This window comes from Emys orbicularis, chromosome 4 (genome assembly GCF_028017835.1).
Source record: "Emys orbicularis isolate rEmyOrb1 chromosome 4, rEmyOrb1.hap1, whole genome shotgun sequence".
NCBI classification, from domain to species: domain Eukaryota; kingdom Metazoa; phylum Chordata; order Testudines; family Emydidae; genus Emys; species Emys orbicularis.
In genome coordinates, this window is record NC_088686.1 from 106,710,596 (window position 1) to 106,723,411 (window position 12,816).

The 12,816-nt window shown below is 44.7% G+C and overlaps 1 protein-coding gene across 1 annotated transcript in view; it reads left to right on the forward strand.

Moving 5' to 3' along the window:
* NUCB2 (nucleobindin 2) overlaps window positions 1-12,816 on the forward strand; it is a 102,623-nt gene that overhangs the window by 45,728 nt on the left and 44,079 nt on the right. The window contains exon 12 of the mRNA XM_065403333.1: window positions 7,448-7,593. Within this exon, the coding sequence (XP_065259405.1) occupies window positions 7,448-7,593 (146 nt within the window). The remainder of the gene's footprint in view (window positions 1-7,447; window positions 7,594-12,816) is intronic.

Here is a 12,816-nt window from a genome sequence, read left to right on the forward strand (position 1 = left end):
GCAAAGTGAAAACGTTCTGTCCAGTAGCTGCAATAGAATCATAGAACTGGAAGGGACCTTGAGAGGTTATCTAGTCCAGTCCCCTGCACTCATGGCAGGACTAAGTATTATCTAGACCATTCCTGACAGGTGTTTGTCTAACCTGCTCTTAAAAAACCTCCAATAATGGAGATTCCACAACCTTCCTAGGCAATTTATTCCAGTGCTTAACCACCCTGACAGTTAGGAATTTTTTCCTAATGTCCAACCTAAACCTCCCTTGCTGCAATGTAAGCCCGTTGTTTCTTGTCTTATCCTCAGAGGTTAAGAAGAACAAATTTTCTCCCTCCTCCTTGTAACAACCTTTTATGTACTTGAAAACTGTTATGTCCCCTCTCAGTCTTCTCTTCTCCAAACTAAACAAACCCATTTTTTTCAATCTTCCCTCATAGGTCATGTTTTCTAGACCTTTAATCATTTTTGTTGCTCTTCTCTGGACTTTCTACAATTTGTCCACATCTTTCCTGAAATGTGGCACCCAGAACTGAACACAATACTCCAAGTGAGGCCTAATCAGCATGGAGTAGAGCGGAAGTATTACCTCTCGTGGCTTGCTTACAACACTCCTGCTAATATATCCCAGAATGATGTTCACTTTTTTTGCAACAGCGTTACACAGTTGATTTATATTTAGCTTATGGTTCACTATGCCCCCAGATCCCTTTCCGCAGTACTCCTTCCTAGGCAGTCATTTCCCATTTTGTTTGTGTGCAACTGATTGTTCCTTCCTAAATGGAGTTCTTTGCATTTGTCCTTATTGAATTTCATCCTATTTACTTCAGACCATTTCTCCAGATCATTTTGAATTTTAATCCTATTCTCCAAAGCACTTGCAACCCCTCCCAGCTTGGTATCGTCTGCAAACTTTAAGTGTACTCTCTATGCCATTATCTAAATCATTGATGAAGATATTGAATAGAACCGGACCCAGAACTGATCCCTGCGGAACCCCACTCGTTATGTCCTTCCAGCATGACTGTGAACCACTGTGATTACTCTCTGGGAACGGTTTTCCAACCAGTTTTGCACCCACCTTATAGTAGCTCCATCTAGGTTGCATTTCCCTAGTTTGTTTATGAGAAGGTCATGCGAGACAGTATCAAAAGCTTTACTAAAGTCAAGATATACCATGTCTACCACCTCCTCCCATCCACAAGGCTTGTTACCCTGTCAAAGAAGGTTGTGACGTTGGTTTGACACAATTTTGTTCTTGACAAATCCATGCTGACTGTTACTTATCAGCTTATTATCATCTAGATGTTTGCAAATTGTTTGCTTAATTATTTGCTCCATTATCTTTTCGGGTACAGAAGTTAAACTGACATAGGTGACATTTTGTCTTCAATCACTGTGTTTCCACACACAGTATTCTCTGTATAGTTCTGTTCACTGTCACTTATCCTGATTATCCATAAAATTAGGAACATTTGCTCCATAAACAGGGAATTCTCATTCACCCTTGTGAAATACTGTACGTAGTAGGAGAAGAGCTAGAAGAGCAGGGACAAAAGTGAAAAGTAGGGTTGAGGTAGAGAAAAGGTGGTGTTTCTGAACGTCTGGGAAAATCCAGAATAAACTCCACTGACTTAACTGCAGTTAGTTTAACCGATCAAAATATGGGCTAAACAGGTTACACAATCACACAAACTTGTAGAAAGCGTAGAACCCGACCTCTGCACTTTTGTGAAAGTGAAGGGTCTAGTTAAAGATGCCGCTGGCTATTAGACAAGTGAGGCTAGGTCTACACTACCAACCTGAATCGGCGGGTAGAAATCGATCTCTCGGGGATTGAATTATCGCGTCTCGTCGGGACGCGACAATCGATCCCCGAATCAACGCGCTTACTCCACCAGCGGAGGTAGGAGTAAGCGCCATCGACGGGGAGCCGTGGAGGTCGATTTTACCGCCGTCCTCACAGCGGGGTAAGTCGGCTCCGATACGTCGAATTCAGCTACGCTATTCGCGTAGCTGAATTTGCGTATCTTAAATCGACCCCCCCCCCCGTAGTGAAGACCTGCCCTCATACCCTTAGGTCTTGCTGATGCTGTCACCATTACTAGGATAAGTACAAAGCATTTATACGAAGTTTCTCATATGTTTTTGGCATAAAACACATCTCAATCAAAAATCAATTACAATTATTTTAAATGCTTACTGGAGTTTGTGTGTCCCCAATGTTTGTTCATCAAGTTAATGTGATGAAAACCAAAGTAGCCAGTGCATTTTATCTGCCAAATCCTTGGCTCCCAACAAGAGGAAACGAGAGAAAAAGGGAAGAACTGATTACAGTTCTAAAGTTTCCAACCAACTATGATAAGTGACGTTATTCAAGGGAAGGTGAAGAAATAGAGAGTTCACAGATTGTGGACACGCTAGGGAGTAAAGTTCAACCAGGAGTTCACATTTTCAAAAAAATGACGACACGTCTGTTTATGGATCAAAGGTTCACTTTACCCTTGTTAACCTGACACATTTCAGAAAGGGCAAATTATTGTAATCTCCAAAGAATCAAGATGATAAACAACATAATGGACAGAATGTTTCAGAGGGAAACAAATGTGGGTGGAAATCGCTAGTAATCCAAGAGGAAATTCTACATGTCATAACGTGTTTATAATGTAATTTGGATACTCTCGTCCTTGCGAGTGTGTGTGTGTGTGTGTGGGCGTGTGTGGGCGCTGTTGCTCCGGTACATGAATAATTGATTCAATTTGCATAAACTAGGCCATGGAGACTTTTGCTATTAAATCAGACATTTGAAAGGGATAGTAAGGGTGCCAGGATCCTGACAATGGTAGCCAGAGCAGGGTCAGACCAGAGTCAGAGTAGCAGAAGAGTTCACAGTCAAGTTCCAGGCCAGGGTCAATACCAAGGATCAGAGTCAGGTTTCAGGGTCTGGGTCAGGAGGCGAAGTCTAAATCAAGCCAAGGTCAGAGAACAGGGTGCAGGAATGGTTGTGGCAACCAGGGCCGGCTCTGGCTTTTTTGCCGCCCCAGGCAAAAAAGCCGGAGCCCGGGGGGGGGGGGGGGAAGCCCCGGCGGGGGCTCGGCTCTCCCGCCGGGGGGAGGGCGCCGGGGGGGGGGTAGGGCGCCGGGGGGGGGCAGGGCGGCGAGCCCCGGCGGGGGCTCGGCTCTCCCCCCCCCCCGGCGGCCAGAGCGCCGGGGGCAGGGCGGTGAGCCCCGGCGGGGGCAGGGCGGCGAGCGCCGGCGGGTGCTCGGCTCTCCCCCCGGCGGCCAGAGCGCCGGGGGCAGGGCGGCGAGAGGGCGGCTCTCCCCGGCTGGGGCTCGGCTCTCCCCCCGGCAGCCGGGGGGAGGGCGCGGGGGGGGGAGGGCGGCCAGAGCGCCGGGGGGAGGGCGGCGAGCCCGGCTGTGGCCCCGGTCTCCCCGGCGGCCCGAGCGCCGCGCCGCCCCCCTCCAGGTGCCGCCCCAAGCACCAGCTTGGTTGCCTGGTGCCTGGAGCCGGCCCTGGTGGCAACTACAGGAGATCCACACTGTTGCCTGGACACTTCTTGGAATGCCCCTTGGGTTTATATAGGTGGGGAGCCATGAGGTAGCACTTCCCATGGTCTGTGTCCACAGTAGGTCATGGGTAGTGAAGCACAAGCTGATCATAGCTGCTGCTGGGTGGCAGCATAGCGCCATCTGCTGCCTGGCAGCTTGCTAGGCCTTGGTTCAAGACCCATTAGAGATTAGACCTTACAAAAAGGCCATAAAATCACCTTAGACAGTTTTCCTTTTTTGGTGCGAGGATAAGGAATCATTCTCTTAGGCCAGGACTACACTGAAAAATTAGAGTGACCTAACTGTATTGCTCAGGGCTGTGAAAAATGTTGCACTCTGTATGATGTAGTTAGGTTGAACTAGCCCCCTGTGTAGATGCAGCTAGGTTGACAAAAGAATTCTTCTGTCAACCGAGCTGCCACCTGTCGGAGAGGTGGATTAAAGACTTGAATGGAAAAACCTCTTCTGTCAATGTATGAAGTGTGTACATTATTGCACTGCAGCAGCAGCGTAGCTTTTCCGCTACAGTGGCGGAAGTGTAGATGTACCCTTAGGCTACGTCTGCACAGGGATAAAAATACCCACGCCTGGCACGGGACAGCTGACAGGCATGTGGGGCTGAAAAAAAAATTGCTGTGTAGATGTTCGGGCTTGGGCTGGGGCCCAAGCTCTGGGACCCCACAAGCCCAAGCCTGAACATCTACACAGCAATTTTTGGCTGCACAGCACAAGCCCTGTAAGCCCAAGTCAGTTGACTCGGGCTAGCTGCAGCTGTGCCAGCCGTGGCCATGCCGCATGTCTTTTATCCCTGTGTAGATGCACCCTTAGTATTCTTCCTTGTGAAAATGGAGTACTACAGCAGGGAGACACTTTAAACACACACACACAAGTCCCTATTGTTGATGCATTTTGTCTCTCTCTATACAAATGCACTGATTTATTTACTAACAGAATGAACATGACGTGGCTATTATTTTTCTTTTAAAATCACTTGCTGTAGTTTAATTTAAAAAAATAAATAAAGCTTAGGGGAATAGTCAGCTTTATGCCCACAAAGGAAAAACATGTATTGTAGGGGAATTTTGATACTACTGAAATCACTGACAATACCCCATCTTCATACCTCTGTTTAAACCCCTCTTTTTTGCTCTACCCTGAGACAGAAACTGAAATGTGGTCCCTTTAATCCTGCATTGGCAGGGAGATGAATTGAATGACCTAACAAATCTTTTTCATCTGTAACTGCAGATTCTTATGATTCTTTCCCGTTCTGCAATCTTGCATGCTTGCTTTCTCTCCTCACCGTCAATAGTCTGAAGGAACATTTATTTAGATTGTCATTGCTTTTAATTACAGCCTCTTTCTTTTAATCTAATCCATCCCTGTTACACTCCATTGTCATGACTTGTAAGCATTGCTCTACCCAGTTTTGCACGGCCTTTTTCTCATCTCTGCCTATAAAACCTTTCATACAAGTATCTCAGATGATATTATAAATACAAGAATGTACTCAATTGGAAATAAAGATGTAAGAGCTGTTTACTGTTTTAATTTAAAAACCATAAAAATGTAGGGCTAGAAGGGACCTCAGAAGGCCATCTAGTCCATCCCCCTGCACAGAGGCAGGACCATGTATACCTAGACCATCGCTGAGAGGTGTTTGTCTGACCTGTTCTTAAAAACCTCCAAGGACGGGGATTCCACAACCTCCCTTGGAAACTTACTCCGGTGTTTAACAATCCTTAGATTTAGAAAGATTTTCCTAATATGGAACCTAAATCTCCCTTGCAGATTAAGCGAATTACTTCTTGTCCTACCTTCAGCGGACATGGAGAACAATTGATCACCATCCTCTTGATAACAGTCCTAGCATATTTGAAGACTGGTATCAGGTCACCTCTCAGTCTTGTGTTCTCCAGACTAAACTTGCCCAATATTTTTTTAATCTTTCTTCACAGGTCAGATTTTCTAAACCTTTTATCACTGTATTGTTTTGCTCTTGTCTGCACTCCCAATTGCCCACATCTTTCTTAAAGTGTGGCACCCAGAACTGGACACAGTACTCCAGCTGGGGCCTCATCAGTGCTTAGTAGATCAGGACAATTATCTCCCATGTATGATATGACATTCCTGTTAATACACCTCAGAATGATATCCCTTTCTTTCACAACTACATCACATTGTTGGCTCATATGTAATTTCTGATCCAGAACAACCCCCAGATCCTTTTCAGCAGTATTACCACATAGCCAGTTATTCCCCATTTTGTAGTGGTGCATTTGATTTTGCCTTTCTAAGTGAAATATTTTACACTTGCCTTTATTGAATTTCATCTTGTTGATGTCAGACAATCCTCCAATTTGTCAAGGTCCTTTTGAAGTCTAATCCTATCCTCCAAAGTACTTGCAAGCCCTCCCAGCTTGGTGTCATCATCAACCCATCAATCATTAAATAAAAATATTGCATAGTACCAGACCCAGGACAGAACCCTGCAGGACCCCACTAGATACATCCTCCCAGTTTGACAGTGAACCATTGATAACTACTCCTTGAGTATGGGCTTTCAATCAGTTTTGCACCTATTTTTTCTAGACCACATTTCCCTAGTTTGCTTATGAGAACAGCATGAGGGGCTGTGCCAAAAGCCTTACTAAAATCAAGACATATCACATCTACGGATTCCCCACCATCCACTAGGCCAGTAACCCTGTCAAAGAAAAAAATTAGGTTGGTTCGGCATGATTTGTTCTTGATAAATCCATGTTGGATATTCCGTATAACTCTATTATCCTCTAGGTGCTTACAAATGGATTGTTAAATAATTTGTTCCAGTATCATTCCAGGAACTGAAGTTAGGCTGACTGGCCTGTAATTTCCCAGGTCCTCTTTTGTTCCCCTTCATAAAGATAGATATTATGTTTGACCTTCATCAGTCCTCTGGGATCCCACCAGTCCTCCATGAGTTCTCCAAGATAATCACCATCAGTTCTGAGATTGCTTCATCTAGGTCCTTCATCAGGCCCTGCTAACTTAAATATTTATACAAAGAGTCTTTAACTGGTTCTTTTCCTATTGTGGACTGCGTTTTATTTCATGCAAATGCTATGAAATGTCAAGGCACGTGACAGAAAACATTTCTATGGAGACATTAACATTTCAGCGTTGGATGCCTACATCAGAAATGACAACATTTTAAACAAAAATCTGATTTCTATCAAGTGAAGAAAGAGTTGGGTGCATTTGTGACCTCCGCCTTGTCCAGTTATCCACCATGCCTGGCTTTGCAAGATACCTAACAATATGCACTTTGTATCCATGATAAGAACTGGTAACTACCTTTGTTGGTACAGAAGATTTAATCTAGATTAAATTAAGATAAAATACAACTTTGGAGATTCTGGACCCTGTGTTTAATAAATTCAGATTCTGCTAATATAATCTCTCAGCTCTATAGTAAACGTCTATATTGTTTAAATAAGAAAAGCCTCTCTCTTTATTGGGCTGAGTTTGCTCTAGAAGCTCCCCTTACCCTTCACTCTTTAAAAGTTTCTGCTTCTGATTTACTCATCCTTGTGGCATGTGTGTGTGTGTATACACGTGTACATACCTAATTCCTGAACCCATCAATCCCACTGTTGGGCCAGCAGGGGAAAAGAGGAAAGACCCCCCCCCCCCCCCAAAAAAAATCTATTGAGAATGAAGCAACTGCTAGGCTGGCCTATAATCTAACGTTTAATACTGTTATGGAACCTAATGGTCACATTAGCAAAATCTGGACCATTTTATTTACAATAAGCACATTGCAGCTACACCTACATTGAAATCTTGTCATTTTCTTTCAAGGACTTCTCTAGTTTGGGATCAGTTTGCTTAAAAGATTGACACTGTTTCTTATTTTTGTTTTACAGCTGGGGAACACCAAGTCGGAAATGCACAAAACCATCTTGCAGGTGATCAGCCTTTACCGCCAGGGCACATACCAGTTCAAGAAGCAGCCGCCGGAAGTGATCATGTTCAAATTCACCCTTAACCACTTGTGCCTCAACTTTATACCGTCTTTATTATTTTGGGGGGTGGGGTTGGGGACTTAAACAGAAACAGAGTGAAATATGAACTGCCCACTTTCTTCACTTGCTTGTAAAGTCATTGGGAATGTTACAGCTTTACAATTCAAACCCAACTGATGTTTAAATTAGATTAATTTAATCTTCACTGCAACAGTGAGAAAGATAACAGGCAGATCAAATGCAGGCTAAAAGGGAGCGGGGGGTTGGAGGGGAGGAATGGAAGAAATTAACAAAAAAGCAGCATCTCTCCATTTTCTGTAAGCAAATCTCCAACAGCTCAGTCCCTGAAGCACAGAAGTCCTTATTACCAATAGTTAGGCATTAATCAGAAACTCACTTTCTGGAGAAGCGGAGAACTTGACTAGAGATCCAGCTAATCCTGTTCCATATAGAAACACTTTTCAGAAGCACTAAACTTCAGAATTTGGGGAAACTAGGCCCAGGAATGGAGGTCTTCAATTTCCAGTACTGCCAACCCTTTTCTCCTTTGAGACCAAATAAAAACAAACCTGCTCTGATTAATTTCAAGAAATCTGCACTTTTAAAAATGTAACTGCAGCAAAGAATTTTAGAACAGTGAATACTTTTCATGTTTACAGATAGCTATGAACTTCACTGTAAGCCCTCAAAACAGAATACTGTACTTATGGTGTGTTGATTTGAACCATCCTCCTTGTTAAGATGAATCCAGTGTAGCAGCTGGGTGCTCATCTTGCAGACTGGCTATTAAGACTATATTCTTGTCCCTCTTTCTTTCATTATCTTCTAGCTGCTCTCAACATTTTGCAAGCTATTAAAATGAGGGTTTTTTTGGTCGATGAAAAAATATTGTGAGAAATAGAAAAGGACTGTCTTTTTCTGTGCATATTATCCTACCTCCTGTGGTAAAACCTTCCTTTCAAAATCCACAGTATGTTTTAAACAACTTTTTTCAGACATGACATTCTGACTGCTAGAGTCTCTCTGGTTTCACATTGTTAGTTCTCATTAGTTTTACAACAATTGGTATAATTTTATGAAATTCCCTGAAACAGGCACATGTCATGACTGTATATTTTTGGTATTGGTATCAAGCTGGTTTCTTCAAGCTAACGCAAGGTTTTACAAGAAATTATTTGATTTACCTGTGAATTTTGCTAAAATGTAGAAAAAGATCCATTGCATATTTCAGACCTAAAGGAAGCATCTTAAAGCCCAAACCCAATTCCTTTAATATGAATGTTTTCCCTTTGTAGAAAGCTGGCTCTGATTTTTTATATAAACACATCCCTCCCTCCAATCGGGATCATTCAGATTTCCTTCCCATTCTATAGCTACCTGCCAACAATGTCACTAAGTGGAATGGGTCAGCTTTTAAATAAATAAAAGTAAGCCTCTGTTCTGGAGAGATGCATGCTAGCATGTATCATAGTAACTAGAGAAAGATGGGTATTTGCAAAGCAGTTCAAGCAGTATTTTTTTCCACAGAAGAACTTTCAGACATTTGTTTTGTAGCATCTTAGAAATTAGAGATTAGATGTCCTTCACCCCCCTGCTAATGCAGACTTCTTCCTGCAGGATGGAGCATATTCCCTTTCTCCAATCTAGATTTAAATGATTTATGTTCTTCCTTGAGAAACAATTCCACAAGGTCTAATGGAGCTCGCTTGTCAGGATAATTTTCCTGATGATCAGTTCTGATTTCTTTCTCCATTTCATCTTGTTAATTGTATTTAGGCCACAGTTCCTTTCCTCCTTGGCATTGACACTGTTCAAGCAGTGGTAGGTTTCTTTCCACCTCACCTCTTTCATAGTTTGCTCAAGATGTATAACATTTTAAACCTTTCCTCAAATCAATCCATCCAGGTCCTTGGTCTTTCCTTGTTACTTTTACATCAGTTTGATTTACTTGTCCAGAGATCGAATTACTTTTCTGCAGTTCCAACCGTTTGCTAGGAATCCCCCCATAAAGGAGGTTCGGGGCAGTTGTAGCCAGGTCCAGTAGAGTCATACTAGCATGGCAGGACACAGGTTGGCACTGGGACCCCAGATGTAGCACAGGGCCTTCTCCAATGGATGGCCCTGGTGTTGGGTTTGTAAGCTGATTCTTGGGAGATGGGAGTTCAGCCACACTGTTCAAGAGGAGTCCATGAGGGGAAACTTGGGGAGATTTGCTCCCTCCTCCACATGGGTTTTACCGCTAGAGGGGTGATCCGACCATAAGTTTGCATAACACCCAGAAGGAAGGAACAGTAATCCTTGTCTGAGGTCCCCAGGCACTGCTGCAATACAAATAATAATAGCTTCTCTCTGTGTTAAGTCTCTGCCATCACAGTTGTTTTCAATCCCCAATAATTCAGTATAATTATATATAATGCAGTACAGATCTTCTTTTAAATGCAAAATAAAACTGGATTTGCCACAAATTACGCCTACACCCTATGAGACACATGCTCCAAGCTTAGTAACTGCTTTACTCAAACATTAGATTCCTCCCCCTGCCTCCCTGTTTAAGGGCAGAATGGTCCAACTCTACACCACTGGCCAAATCCTATTCTAAGTGCAACATCTATTTAGTTATGTTCTGATTGATTATAATAATCAGTATCTTATTTTTGTGCTTTATGGGAAGATGGGCATTATGTAGGTTTATTTTTTATTCCAAACCTTCAAACATCAAGGTATTAATAAAGTACTGTGGTATCTAGGTGCTGAACATAGGCTCTTCCTTACCTTTGTGTCTGCCACAGCTATTGTGACCGCCCTAACGCAACAATGCAGGGAAAGCCAGTTTTCATTTGTCACTTCGTTGTGCGTCACCATTTTTCTGCATGCAAAAATCTCTCAACTATTTTATACTGCAGCTGCATCACTCTATGCCAACCAGTAGGGTGAGCTCCCAGTAAAGGAGTTCACACTGTTGCATTAACTCCTGTGGGTCTACTGTCATTCTGTCTGTTTTCTTTTCATACAATGTTATCAATTTAACCTCTTTAAATAGATTTTTTTTTAAATGAGATATAGCACATTTTTACAAGAAACAGGCAGACTTTGGATTGTTGGATCAAATCCAGCTCTAGTGAAAGGTCACCTACTGACAATTATCTGGCCTAAAACATTCATGACATTAACCAACTTGCTAGTGGACAATTGTCTATGTTGCACAAAAGCCCACCTTAAATGGTTCCCTTCTTTACCGTCTGTAAAGAGGTCAAGGAGTGAATGGACATGGAGACTGAATTTATTCTCAAAAGTTTAGTCTTCAGCAGGGCCGGCTCTGGCTTTTTTGCCGCCCCAGGCAAAAAAGCCTCCGGCCGCCCCCCCCCCCCCCGCGGGGGGGGGGGCGGAGCCGGGGGGGGGGCGGCCGGAGCCCCGGGGCGAGGGTGGCGAGCCCCGGCGGGGGCTCCGCTCTCCCCCCGGCGGCCGGGGGGAGGGCGCCGGAGCGGAGGGCGGCCAGAGCGCCGGAGCGGAGGGCGGCGAGCCCCGGCGGGGGCAGGGCGGCGAGCCCCGGCGGGGGCTCGGCTCTCCCCCCGGCGGCCAGAGCGCCGGGGGCAGGGCGGCAAGAGGGCGGCGAGCCCCGGCTGGGGCTCGGCTCTCCCCCCCCGGCGGCCAGAGCGCAGGGCAGCGAGCCCCGGCAGCCGGGGGGAGGGCGCGGGGGGAGGGCGGCCAGAGCGCCGGGGGGAGGGCGGCGAGCCCGGCTGTGGCCCCGCTCTCCCCGGCGGCCCGAGCGCCGCGCCGCCCCCCTCCAGGTGCCGCCCCAAGCACCAGCTTGGTTGCCTGGTGCCTGGAGCCGGCCCTGGTCTTCAGGCCAGGGTTTGGCATATTAGCAGGGCATGTAGGAAAGCTTGCCCTGTTGCTACCCACGCAGCACTTGTTCTAGGAGCAATCATCAGTGCTCTCAATCTGGCACCTTTCTCCAGTACTAAATTCACTTAAGTATTTTTTTTGTAAAAACAGGATAAAAAAAATGATGCATCACTATGAGTTCTCCCTCTGTCAGGAACCCTCTGCCTTAAAAAGATGTTGTGCAGGGTGCCTGAAATAATGCTTATAAATGCAATGTTTGTAGCTTTAATTACTTGTAGCATGTTACTTTCATTTTTGCTATTTCCTGGATGAAACATTTTATTGGGGATGCTTTCTCATGCATGGAAAGACTAACAAGTATTGCCCACTTCAAGCATGCATCTCAACTGAAGATTTTTGTCACCATGGTACTGATTTCTCAGGAGCCTCACAAGGTCATAAGTATGAATAAAAATGATGTTTATAGCTAAATGAGGGAACAGAAAGTGATAAATGGGTTTCTTACTAGATTTTCAAAGCTATACCAGGGACTGAAGTGTCATGGATACCACTACTTTCAGGCTTACTTGGTTTTATTTTGTCTTAAAGGCCATTAAAAGAAAATTTAATGCAACTTGGTTTTGACACGAATTCTAATACTCTAAAAGATGTAAACATTGAATTTCACATTTTTTTTAATTTTATTGTTGGGGATGGGGGGCAGGGAAAGGGGTAGGTTGGTCAATGTTGTAAAAATTCATATTCTCCGGTGCAATATTTGTAGAAAAAAAATGTTGTCCCCCTCATCCTTTGTATAGATTAGATTTGAACTGGATTAAATTGAAACAACTCAAAGCAAGATATCTGGTGTTTCCTTTTTACCAAATTGTGCCTATGAAATTGGAGTGGATGACAAAGGGGTGATCACTGAGTTAAGTGAAATAATTTGCATGTTATTTGCCTCTTGATGAAGGAGGCAAGTTAATCAACAGAAAGGACCTTCAGATGATGGTGAGAGTCTGATGTAAAGCCACAACTGCAAGAAAAGTTACAGTTAAGGCTGCAAATCTATTCTTAACACCCTCTGGTGTTAGCAGTAGTTCAGCACATACACACTATGTCTGACCAGCCTCTGCATGACAACCCCTACTATTCCTAAACACGGAGACGAGGGTGCCAGTTTCTGTGGGTCAATTCCCGATCTGCGGAGCGGGGATTAACCCCCCCGACAGACGCAGAGAGCCCGGGCCGGTCGGATACATTTCCCAGGCGCTGCCCGAGGGGCACTGAACTGTGAGTGGCTGCACAGTGCCTGCAGCCCGGTCACTGCCCTATATAGTCACAGCAGCCGCCTGCTGGCTCCCATCCCCGCCCGGGGGCGCTGCCTTATTGGGGCAAGTGTCCGAGGGAGGAAAATGAAGGGAAACCGCTCAGTCCCATCACTA